Source organism: Lepidochelys kempii, chromosome 13 (genome assembly GCF_965140265.1).
Source record: "Lepidochelys kempii isolate rLepKem1 chromosome 13, rLepKem1.hap2, whole genome shotgun sequence".
Classification (NCBI taxonomy): domain Eukaryota; kingdom Metazoa; phylum Chordata; order Testudines; family Cheloniidae; genus Lepidochelys; species Lepidochelys kempii.
This window is the reverse complement of record NC_133268.1, coordinates 3,863,616-3,876,576: the sequence shown is the minus strand read 5'-3', so window position 1 is coordinate 3,876,576 and position 12,961 is coordinate 3,863,616. Positions and strand designations below refer to the sequence as shown.

Here is a 12,961-nt window from a genome sequence, read left to right as displayed (position 1 = left end):
CTAGAGCAAGGCCTTGAATCGCCTCTTGCGTAAGAACCACGGAGCTCTGATGAATCATCAAGCTGCCGGCTCCGTGCAGCTGCTGAACAGCTCCAGCCTGACCCAGCCTCTGCCGGCTCCTCTCCGGCCAGGGTGACAGCCACGTAGCCGCCTTCTGAAAATCCCCCCTGCGCCAGGCGCAGCGCCCCGGCTGCGCTGCGCGGAGCCGCGAGATGCCAGCTCTCTCTCCGCGAGGGCTCCGGCCCGGCTCGGTCTCCAGCTGCCGCCGGCTCGCCGCGCCAGGGCGCAAAGCAGAGGTGGGACAGCACCGGGACACGTGTCCCTTACCTGGAAGCCGCTGCACCGCCCTTGTCTGGGGAAAGGCACAAGAGGGCAGTGCTGCTCCCCACCCAGCAGAGGGGACGGGCCCCCCCAGTGAGGTCCGCAATACCGGGGGACCACCCGTGTATAAGGCAGTCCCCCATTTAGAGCCCCCTGGAAACTCCCAGCGGAAAGGGGGCTCTGAATCGCACTAGGCAGCTCCAGAAGGGGTGTCACTTCCCCCTTTTCAGCCTGTCCCTGCTGCTGGGCTTGGGACTGTATTTAACTGCAGGTGAAAGTGCCTGGGAGCTCAGCACTTTCCGAAAATCAGGCCTGTTTAAGGTGTCGCCGCTTGAAGCACCCAGAATCATTAAAAAAAAGAACAGGAGGACTTGTGGCACCTTAGAGACTAACACATTTATTTGAGCATGAGCTTTCCTGAGCTACAGCTCACTGCATCGGACGAAAGCTCATGCTCAAATAAATGTGTTAGTCTCTAAGGTGCCACAATTCCTCCTGTTCTTCTTGCGAATACAGACTAACACGGCTGCTGCTCTGAAACCAGAATCATTAGGCACTTTAGAAAACCAGGACGTCTCTCTTTCCCTGTTCCCATTGAAGTCAATGGCAAAACTCCTGCCAGAGCAGGATCGGATCCAAACTACACAGCACTGAGCGCACACAGTTAAGAGACATCCAGAAAGCCTCCTAACATCACCTATCTGCTTCCTTTTTATGTGAATAGTTCCATCTTTTACCAAAAAAATGTTACTCAAAAGCTTGGCTTCACTTTCCCGTTCACACTAGGGCATGGGTTAGAATTTTCTAACAATAATTAATCACCATGTCCAGGCACTTTTGTATGCACTGTATTTGAATGAAAACGGTGTGCATGCAGGCACGTGTGTATTTGCCTTGAATTTTTGTCCAGGAAGCAAACGAGATCTGAAGTTTTGCACATGCACCGTCTGCACTCTCTCGTTTGACTATTACACATTTTACCCGGACACATCAGTAACTGATTTACTGGGGGAAGGCAGGGAAATTCCCTCCTACACATTCTCTTCCCTAGCTGTAAATGTTCAATAACTTCCTAGTCAGGGAATGTTTTTGTCACTTATATATTTGTTGCATACATCATCCATAGCTAAATATGCCCCACTCCCCAGTGTCATAAGATCCCCGCACAGTATCATAGGACACAAAGACCATTGCCATGGTCATTACTAGGGGATGGTGAGGAATCTTGCAGAGAAAAACTACCCCAGACACTCTATAGAGTTTCACTTTGTAAGTTGCCACTGCATTGTCCCCCTCCATAGATCTAGCAAACTGCTCCTCAGGTCAAAACTCACAGGAGCAGGGACCAAGCGTTCTCAGATCCTGGCCACAGCTATTCATTCCCCTCATATAAGAGCCATGATTGACCACTAGACTGACCACCTTCAAACGTAACGGTAAAGCACTTATTTGCCTTGGCTTTTCTATAATAACTGAACCTTCCCTAAAAAAAAAAAAAAAGAAAAGGAGTACTTGTGGCACCTTAGAGACTAACCAATTTATCTGAGCATGAGCTTTAGTGAGCTACAGCTCACTTCATCGGATGCAGTCAGTGGAAAATACTGAATGCATCCGATGAAGTGAGCTGTAGCTCAGGAAAGCTTATGCTCAGATAAATTGGTTAGTCTCTAAGGTGCCACAAGACCTGTTTTTTTTCTTTTTGCGAATATAGACTAACACGGCTGCTACTCTGAAACCTGAACCTTCCCTAGGTGTCCAATGTAAGGAGAGAAAGTCAACATGTAAATACTATAGTGATGTTCCTTAACCAGAAGCTATAGCTCCCAAGGATCCATGGGGAAAGCAGATAACCACACTGATCCACAGCCATCCCAATGGATAGATCTCTCCTCTGCCCTACAGTCTAGGAAACCTTCCCACATAAGGGTTCATCGGCTAATCCTCTCTGGCTGCACATGATCCCTCTCTAAGTGTTGGGGGCGGGGGGCGTGCAAAGCAGAATGCCTGACGCCGGTCCTGTGAGAACCGATGCCCCATGTCTAATTCTCATCAGAAATCCTCACAGCAGCTACTTCTCATTTCTGACCAATGCTACCCTAACCACCCCTCACAATCCAGCCAAAGCCTGTGGTACATCTGCAGACAGCCTCTGTGCATGCCAAGGCAATGAATGTGCTCCAGAGCCCACTGCTCTTTCTTGTGCCCCCCTTTACTTACAAGTACTTCTGTCCCCCCTTTGCTAGCACAGGTGGAAGGAGCATGAGCTGAGTTACTCCAGACTGCAGGCACGATCATCAGCACTTCACTATAGGGGCAGAACTGCTCCCCTACCAAGTGGCTATCTTGCCTCTAATCTCCTTACACTCTGACTCCTTCCCCCCAAACAATTGTATCTTGTGTTAGAGAGGGAGAGAAGCAGGGCAGATAGTGATAGCACTGTGTTAGCTGGAGAACAGGAAACTCAAGGTACTTTTTTTCATTTCCTTCCAACAAACAGGAGAAAAGACAATGTGATATGTACAAAGCCACTCTGCATTGACCTTGGGGAGTCGTCCCTGGAATTTTTTCCCCCTTTTGGTTTTGCAATTGCTGACCACGGACATATAATTGTTGTTACATGTGTTGTCAAACACAAGCATAGAACCTCTTCATTTAATGTGTACTATGTAAGCCATTCAGGATCCTGCCACAAATTCAACTTTAAGGTGTTTAACACTGAAAAATGATCATGCACAATGGCACCTGCTTACTCTGCCAATCAGCTGCTGACCTTTTACTTAGTTTTTACTACTTTTTATTGTTGTTAGCTCTGCAGAGCCGATGCAGTATGGGAGAGGGAGCTGAATTCTATTCAGATTTGCACATAAACAGGATTGTTAACTAAACGCCTACTGCAGACGACTACTAGTGATGCACAAGCCAAAAAGAATGAAGCTTAAGTTGCCAGGGCTGGCATGCTTAGACCCCAAAAATTGCTTTTTTACATGCAAACTGGACAGATTTAGCTAACCATCACTGAGACAATACATAGAAAACGTCATGTTGCCATTTTTAGACATTTTTCAAAATAAGACTCCACTTTACAGGCTCAAAGCCCTATTTCTTATTAAAACTCAACTATGTAGGTTCTAATCACCACAGTACCTCAGCATCTTCCATTAGCGTGTATTAAGCAACATGACTAACTTTTGTCGCATGTTTGTTCTCTCATCCTCTTCCCAGTGTGAGAAGCATGTGCAGCGGAGTGCCTTGTATTGGTAGGGTCTCCTCTTTCTTTAATAAATATTCATATTGCTGTGGATTCAGGTTACAGAAGGCAGATCAAATAAATGCACTTTGCACTTGGAGCGGAAGGAAGTGAGGTGATGGGTTCACCAAGAACATTGCCCAAATAAAGATTGCAGGGTCAGACACCTAATGTCCAAATCACTCAACATCCATAATATTGATAATTTAACACAGGTGCAACATTAATGTAACATTCTACATATACAGTTCTATGCCTAAGTGTGCATGCTCTCTCTCACTGTATATTTCATTTCCATAAACACACAATATATATATATACAGTAAAAAGAAAAGGAAGACTTGGGGCACCTTAGAGACTAACCAATTTATTTGAGCATAAGCTTTCAAGAGCTACAGCTCACTTCATCGGATGCATTCTGTAGCTCATGAAAGCTTATGCTCAAATAAATTGGTTAGTCTCTAAAGTGCCACAAGTACTCCTTTTCTTTTTGCGAATACAGACTAATATGGCTGCTACTCTGAAATATATACTGTGTATGCACTGCATGTTACTGGATAGCTTCCCTTCTGATCACCTTTAAAAAAATACGTGTGGTGTAAACATCCTGCACACCCAGGCAATAGAGTAATGAATGCAAATACTGCAAGTGGCCCAGAAGTGCCCCCCAGAGGAAGAGGCAGTGTTTCCCATCCAAACAGGTCCCCCAGTTCAAGCATTCAACAACCTTCAAAGGCAAGTCCTGTACCATGTGTTTTGAAAAGCAAATGCAAAACCTCTTATCAAAAGAAAACAAAATGCAAAGCAGAGTCAGACATGGGGGAAGGAAGTTGGAATTTCCTCCCAAAGAACCAGCCATTATATGAGTATCCTGCACGCGGCTAGAATTAAGCAGGACCTGCACCGAGCATTTCTTGTTTGACTGAGCAGTTGGGGCTAATCTTTAGTTGGAAACACAAAACTGTCGCTCCTCCAACTCTAGGTCAGTATTGGCTCTGCTCCCGTTCTGAAAGGTGAATCCACATTTGAATCTTTGTTCTTACAGCCACTGGACCTGTCAAAGATCAATCTCATCATTTTACCAAAATTTGAAAAAGGATTGGACATTTGCATGGAAGTCGGAGAGGATTAAAACTACAACCCAGTGTTTGGAAAGGATAGAAGCCTTCAGGGCATAAACCAACCTTTAAGGATGGGGTTAAATTGTAACTATCCTTGAACTGGTTATTTCATGTGACTACTTCAGGGTTTTTTGTACATTCCCTCTAACACATCTGATTCTGGCCACTGTCAGAGAGCCGATACTGTACTAGATGGAAACGAGATCTAGTCTGGTCTGGCAATTCCTACAATATGATAGAGAAGTAACAGGCTGACCTTTACAGGGTCCATATTCCAAATGGGGTTTTAGCTTTATTGCTGTTATTTTTAGGAAGCAAGATCTGGATAATATTAACCTGGATGATTTGCAACCTCATTCAATTCAGTCACTGTCAGCAGGGGACTGGTAGGCATTTGCTTCCTCAATATGCACTTATCTAAATCATTTTATTAAAACTAAATTATAGATCTATATATAGAAGGCAGACAAGCTACAAATGTCAAATAGTTTTAAAAGTAGCAGCAATTACCCTGAGAAAACAGGGATTTGAGAGGGATGCTGTGAATATCTGGTTGCCTGTTAGTTTCTGTGGAGCTTTGACACACTTTATTCTCTGGTAACCAAAAGGCTAAATAATTTCTATCAACATATAATGGATTTTCACAGCTTGTTATTACCGTTAGCTACCCATTCACTGAGGGCATTTCCAAGAACTTGCAAATCTTTGAACAAGCTGAAATGGTAAACAGTCATGTACTAATGCTGTTGAATGGTTAAACAAGTGCAAGCGTTTGTCTGGAAGATTTTCTTGATTTCCCACTATTTCAGATGAAAAATAGATCTGCATTTACATCCTTTCCTGCAGTATGCATGCCCGCATCCGATGAAGTGAGCTGCAGCTCACGAAAGCTCATGCTCAAATAAATGGGTTAGTCTCTCAGGTGCCACAAGCCCTCCTGTTCTTTTCTTGCAGTGTGTGTATCAAGCAGCAGTTTAAACAGCACAGGCATCTGCCTGGTGCACCAGGGATGTCCAGATGTTCCATTTAAAATTGACACTTCGATGCCAGCCTTGTAGGGCTGACCACTGAGTGACTTCTGGCCCCGCAACCAAACCCAAAGTATTTTTTTATAGTTAATTTTTGTTTTATGATTGTAGTGCTCATGGGACGTGCCACACTAGTAGTTAACTATTAGAGAGTGAAATTCGGTACCCATGGAACAGAAGCAGCTTCCCCACCCACCTCACCTCTGACCTTTAGGAAGGTAAGAGAACAGTCAATCCATTACTTCAACCCAACTATTTTTGTGCTCTAAACTGTGTTAATTCAGAACCCAGCTAGAGGCCCATCTATTGGTAAGATCCCAGGACTGAACCCACAAGAATCATCATTTCACAAATGACCACTCTACATTCCTCAAACTATCCCTTCCCCAAATGGTTGTGATATATATTGAGATTTACGGTTGGCCCAGAAGGTTAATAAATCCAGGGTCTCCAAATGTCTTCTTAAGATCCATCCACCCATCTCTCCTGCCCCCCCCCAAGATATCCATGCAGAAGAACGTGAAATGAAGATGTTCTAGTTTGGGGGTTTGCATTTTTGGGATGGATGAGAAAACAGCAAGGTCACTCACCTGGTTATCTTCCCACAAACTTGAAACCCACTAATCAAAAATAAGACAAAGCAAAAGATAGCTGCATGAGTTTGCAGCAGTTAAAGCTCCCTTAAATAAATATAGGTGAAGTTATCATTTCTTTACTATATAAAGTAGTCCAAAATTATACTCTTCAGTGAAAACCCATGTACTATCCTATACTACAACTTCCCTCTAGTGGTGAAAGGAGCAAGGTGCAGTTCTTTTAAATGACAAAGGAACTTAAGTTTTTCCACACAACCAGAATCACAGAATGCACATTGCAGTGCACTGAAATATTCCACTGCCTTAAAGAGAGTTTCATTATAATAGAATCCATTATGATTCTGCTCTATTCTTAAACTTCACATGCCACAGGTTGCACGGGCCTAGCACAAGCAGTATTAAGGTGTGAAATTAGCACCAAAAATCAATGGCTGGAACTGAACCATCAGGAGTGGTTGTGACACTTGATTCATGTGATGATCTCAGATGACTTACAAAGATGCTACAGGAGTGCAAAGTATTAATCTAAGCTGCTTTTCACTGAATATTTTTGACTTCCATGAAGTCATGACTGATATTTTTTGCTAAAAAGGCAAAAGGGAGACTCATGATTAGAAAAAGTATTTAGGTTGCAACTGATGTCATGTGGATCTAATACAAAGAAAATATCACCACTAAAAATATTTCATTATATTTAATGTGTGGCAACACCATGTCTGGGATGCCTGGTTTCCTCCACACCTATTCCTGTTTAATCACTACACCACTGTATTATAGTCTCTCCCTCCCTAACCAGTTGATAGCTTTGTGGTATCATCCGTCACAAGACCCTGGGAGCTTTAAAGAGGCAGGAGTTTGTTGCCGGTCGTGTTTCAGCCCTAGTGCCTTTCCAACATTACTATTTGTTAAATATCTTTCCTCTTGGTTTTCCTGCGTAAGGATAAGCTTCCAGGTTGAAACCTCATTTAATTATTTCCCATCCATGTTTATAACGACTACATCCCTTTGCATTATTTGTCCCTGCTGATGTCTCCCACGCTAGTTTAGTATCAGCAGTACATCAGCAGAACTGATAAAAAGGTTTTAAAAAAAAAATCGGGAAAAAATAAAATGTGTGTGTATCTGGCTGAAGTCCTCAAAATCATCTGAGACCACTTTCCAAAAAACAAAGGGGAAAAAGTGACATCTAGGTACTCAGAAAAGCCAGAGACATCAAAAATAAACTAATATGCTAACTGTAAGGTGCTGGTAAATTTAAATGTACAGTAAAATACGTCCACATATTAGGACATATTGAAATCTGGGAGAATATATTCCAGCACAAGATTATCCTCAGATCCATCTAAATCCTCATCTTTCAACTTCCCCTTCTAATTATTCAGTCAAGTAGTAAGGAAAAGCTTTTGTATCATCATCATTGAAAAACAACCCCCCGCCCCTTCTTCCAGTCTGAGCTTATTAGGAAAAAAACATAGAAGCAGTTAAAACCAATAGATGTGAATTCAAATCTGACCACACATGCATACCCACAATTCCACATTTTGACACACTAAGTCACATACCACACATGAACAACTAAGTTGTTTATAACTGAAGGTTCTTCAAATTTGTCAAAGGCACTTTCCTAATCGTGGATAAAATCCACAGCAAGTGTGAAATTTCAAAAATGGCAGTTTTGAGTTTTCAAAATGAGAAAAAAAGACCCTCTCAAATTTCTCAGAATATCACTCACCTTTCATTTTTGAATATATTGAAAATGGACAAAGGGAATTTTACCAAACTTTCCACCCAAAATCCACCTTTAGGCTAAGCAAAAGCAAATCAAACTTACCAAAAGGGTAAGTCCATGCCCTCCCCCCCCTTCCCCACAATTGCCGCCCAAATTCTAAGCATCTGAAAGTCATATGTATTTGTCACTGATTCATTTAAATCCAGAAAGGGCCATTGCTATTATCTTGACTTCTTGCATAGCACAGGCCACAGGAACTTTCCCCAAAATATTTCTTAGAGCTGATGATCTTTTAGAAAAACATCCAGTCTTGATTTAAAAATTGTCAGTGATGGAGAATCCATCGCAACACTCGGTACATTGGCCAGTGGTTAATTACCCTCCAATAAAATGCTTTATTTCCAGTCTGAATTTGCCAAGTTTCAACTTCCAGCCATTATATCATGTTATACAAGTTGACAACTGAAAACACAAGAGTGACAAAAAATTATCAAAGGATTGTTGCAAAAATATCAGAGTATTTAAAATCATATAGCAAAATGACTTCTATTTACTTTCACTTTAGATTCCACTTGGATTCAACGCCCACCTCTTCTAGACACAGTGAAAAACAAAAAGCCATGTACAATACACTCAGGACATGCAAACTGGTTCATTTTTACTTAGTTTATTTTAGATTTTCCACTGAAGATTTAAAAATTGATACAATTCCTTAAATTAGCAAAACATGAATACCCCCAGTCAGAGAGTGAAAATATCAGTGTTTCTCTTTTCCAACTTGATGGAGTTTAAAATCAGTTTGTACGTTCACTTTGAAAGAACATGAATAGTTCTTTCACTCTCCCTGCTACACTTCTGAAAACACAAGTATGAAACCGTACAGACACAACAGGAGTGTGCAAGTGCCTCAGAAGAAACCGAATCCTCTTTGGAAGTGTGCTCAGTGCAACATTCTGCACTTATAGCCATATAGGAAACAGGCTTCTGATTGGCAGGGAAGGCATAAATGAGCACAAGATGAGTTTGGTCTGTACTACGAGTGATGCACAGTAAAAACTACTGGATTTTTAAAAAGGTTTTCACCACCTTACAGCTCTGAAATCCCTAGCAGCAACAGCTTCTGTAAGTCACCAAAGGAAAATGGTATTCCTGGAAAAGAAGATTCGGGGCACTACTACTGCTGGGAAATTTTCCAGGACTGAGTAAATATTTGAGAGAAGGCAATTACTAAAAACCTCCTCCAGGCTGTCAAAGTTCAACTTAAAAGGACCATATCGGCACAAGAATCTGCTGATTCAAACACATAAAAAATGCAGATCCCCATTTCGTTACAATTCTAAGGACAATGTTTGCTTCTTTCCCCTCTTGCTGAAAGAGAAGTGGGAAGCGAGGTCTTTGGGGTTTGATGCGTTTTGCCAAGGAGAGGAATGATGCTGCGAGAGGCTGAGATCAAGGGTCCGTAAAGGAATGTGCACCCTGCTTCTTTTTCCAATCTCTTTTTCTGCTGGCTCTTTAACCAGTGCTGACGCAATGTACTTGCCCCTTGTCAGGGACGTTATGGCAGAAAAAAAACCTGGGCTAAATGCTTCCTCTTGGTAGTAGCTTGGCATTCTGGGCACCTTTTAGCAATCTGGGAAGACAGATGAACAAAACACACAGATTACAAGCATTACACTTCCTTTCAAATGTCTGCATAGAGTAGATCTGCAAAGGAGGAAGTCTACAGAATAGCAGTCTCAATACAAACATCAGTCATGCCCACCATTTGCCAGTCCCCAACAATTATAATTATTACAAACATACTCAACATGTAACCATTTAACTGGTTGTGACACAAGAAAGAAAAGGAAAACTCCTCTAATGAAGTAGCAGTTCACGCTGAGCAAATAACCAATTTTTCTGTTCATGAGCTGAACCAAAACCAAAACAAAACAAAAACCCCTGAAAAAATTTTAGTTCGGCTCAAACTGAAAACTGATTCCCCCCTCCCCACCCCGGCACAGAAACAAAACATTTACCCTGACCTGAAATTTTTTTTTTTTCAGTTTGTTGTTTCACGTCATTTGAGTGTTTTTCCCTTTTTAATTAGCTAAATTTCTAAATGAAACATCTTTAAAAAATGAGATGTCAAACTGTTTAACTTAAAATGATGAAAACAAAATGTTTTGACTTTTACAGTTGTACTCCCTTTTTTTCAGGCAAAACTGTCCACTAAATTTGACCCAAATTTTCCAATAATTTTGAGAACTTTAAGAATGCACTCCTCAGCAAATTAGCCATCAAAAAAATTCTGCCCAATTCTCATAGCAACTCACCCCATAGGAATGGTTTCTGTAAAATCAATTCCAATTGTGCAATTACTAAAATAAAGGGGGGGAAATGCAGAATATGCAACAGCTGTTGCAAAAGCATACAAATATTTGGTCCTTCGAAAAACCAAATGAGATAGTAGCTGAACTTCTTGAGTTCCCACTTCCTCTTGTACAATTCAAGCACAGGATAGGGGAAGTGACCTATTTGAGACACAAGGCAACCCATGATGTTTATGGCCATGGCCAAGTTGTGGTGGCAGGACAAGATGTAACTGTTAGCTGATTGTGGCTATGTGAAATAAGTGGATTTTAAATAGTGGGATAGCTAATGCATGTTAGTTACCTCACTGTAAAAAACACCTTTTTTGGGTCCATGAAGATAAAGCCTGTGAGATGAAAACCTCTCTGTTGTGAAGGTTACAGCCTGTTGGTTTCACTGCTTCTAAAGTGAAACGGTTCTAGCCTTTATGAACTTGATCCCGTGGGATTCCTTATTATGTCCCTAGTTAACAGAGCTAGTTCTTTTTCCACACTGAGGGAAGGGTGACCTCCAAAACCTTCTTGCGGACTTTCATCTTTGAACAGAGAGTAACAGCCTAGAACCAAATTTTCCACTTCCTCCTAGGAACTCCGGGATGAAGGCTATTGGCCAAGAAAAAAATGCTTTAAATATTTTAAAAGTGAGGTTGTCTGAAGTAAATTTAGTCCTTGTGGAGGCTATACTGACAGCCTTGGAGATTGCTACATACTCAAAGGACAGATGCAGCATGAGCAGTAGCAGTTCAAGGTCTCCCAGTATAGAAGTTAGTCAGTCCTCGTAATAGAAGCTAGATTGCAGCAGAGTGGCTTAATGCTCTAGCCTTTTGATTCTGAAAACATGGGTTCAAAGACTACAAATGGATAGAAGCTTGGCTGTCTCAATCTAATCCCCAGGAGACATCCATTTGTAAGCATGCTTTGATATCCTTAAATGGAAGACACTGTATACGTGCAAAGTATTATGATAGTCTGCCCATATTACAGGCCCACTGTGCAAGGTAGAACAATGGATAGTTTCTGCTCAGGAATGACATGCACAAATGCTGCAAATCAGGACTGAGGCACACAGAGGTACGTGGAAAGAACTGCGTCTACCTGTTCATTGTATATCGGCACATTTAAGACCATCCATTTCACAAAACATTTAAAGACAAAGCCCTACAGTATACATCATGTGCATGATGCTCAGCTTGCCAAATGGGTCTTGAAAGAATTCACTGGAGAGATCTTTCCCAAGCTGCTCTTCTTGGTGCATGCCCTCTGGATTGAACATCCTCCTGTGCTGAAAGTTCCAATGATTGACCAGCATTCTTCCCACGCCTTTAAGTGGTCTTACCATAATAATGACTGGGAAAGGATTTAAGATTAGGGTAAAGAGAAGTCATTGTGTGCTGTATGATGGTTTGTTAGTCATTTCCTCATTAAATGTAGTAAGCTTGAACCAATTATTTAGAATGAGTAACTTGTAGTAAAGGAACAAAGTTTAGTCTACAAGTCACCAGTTTGAATCCAGACTAGGTCACTAGTGATCAAATGTTACTACCATCTGATAGCAGTTTGGGGGCCCAGAGGAAATAAGTGGTCAGTGGCTGTTCATTTCCTTCTGGTGAGACATCTGTCACAAAACAAATCACCCCTGGGAATGAAGTTGGATCAAGGTTTGAACAAGAATGAGACGCTGCTTCTCCTCCTCCAGGCTCTAGAGAAAGATGGGGAAATTTGTTTTCCCTCTCACACCTTTCATGTCCCACAATATTAACGCTTGGTTTCCCCCTCTTTACTAGGTGACTGGATGCAGAACAGATCTTTTATCCTGTCTCTTGGGTCAGAGAACCTGCCCCACACCAGGCCTTTCAAAGAATGACAGCTTCCAAAACTGCAAGATACTCAGCTTCTCATGAACCAAACTATACCAGACCCATGCCACAAAGTAAGCCAACACATGGTTGTTCCAGAGCTTTCAACTCTGGCAACAGACCTGAAATCACTGCAGCTCAGAGCGTGCCTCCCAGCATGGGCCTACAGACTTGTGCTACCTTCACTCAAGCTCACCTGCTACAAATAGCAGTGTGGATGTTAGGGCATGGGAGGTGGCTTTGGTGAGCAATTCAAGTCCAAGCCCATCCAACCCCCTGGATCTGCACTTAGGGGAGTAGCCAAAACTGCTGCCCAGACTGCAACATCCACACTGCTACTTTTAGCAAGCTAGTGCAAATCTGTCTACCCAGGCTGGAAGGCACACTCCCTGCTGCAGTGCATACATACCCTGGATCACTGGTCACAGGTTCCTGAAGGGAGGAAACGCAGGTGCTCGAAAACCAGTTGGTCCTATAGGATAAGTGGCTGGTATACGCAGGGTAGTGTAGACAGATCCTAGTCTGAGTGGAAGAATCACATTTCCTCCATGAAATAGGGCAAGAGACCCAAGACCTGTGCTGTGTGCATTCAAAGAAACAAGAAGGGGGAGGTCTTCAACGAAAAAGAGGTTTGCTCCTAATTTGGGTTAGTTAATCCACATTAACTGAATTGGGTTAAAATAGCTATGAAGACACAGCAACTCCACTTTTA

At 42.2% G+C, this 12,961-nt stretch overlaps 1 protein-coding gene across 8 annotated transcripts in view; it reads right to left on the bottom strand.

Annotated features, from left to right (window-relative positions):
• Positions 1–8,457: 8,457 nt before the first annotated feature.
• Positions 8,458–12,961, bottom strand: part of RTEL1 (regulator of telomere elongation helicase 1) — a 120,074-nt gene continuing 115,570 nt past the window's right edge. For 4 of the 8 annotated variants that reach the window (XM_073308887.1, XM_073308886.1, XM_073308890.1 and 1 more), the window contains one exon: positions 8,458–9,672. In XM_073308887.1, the coding sequence (XP_073164988.1) occupies positions 9,598–9,672 (75 nt within the window). In that variant the 3' untranslated portion in view covers positions 8,458–9,597. The remainder of the gene's footprint in view (positions 9,673–12,961) is intronic. The other 4 variants (XM_073308888.1, XM_073308892.1, XM_073308891.1 and 1 more) reach the window with 2 other exon arrangements.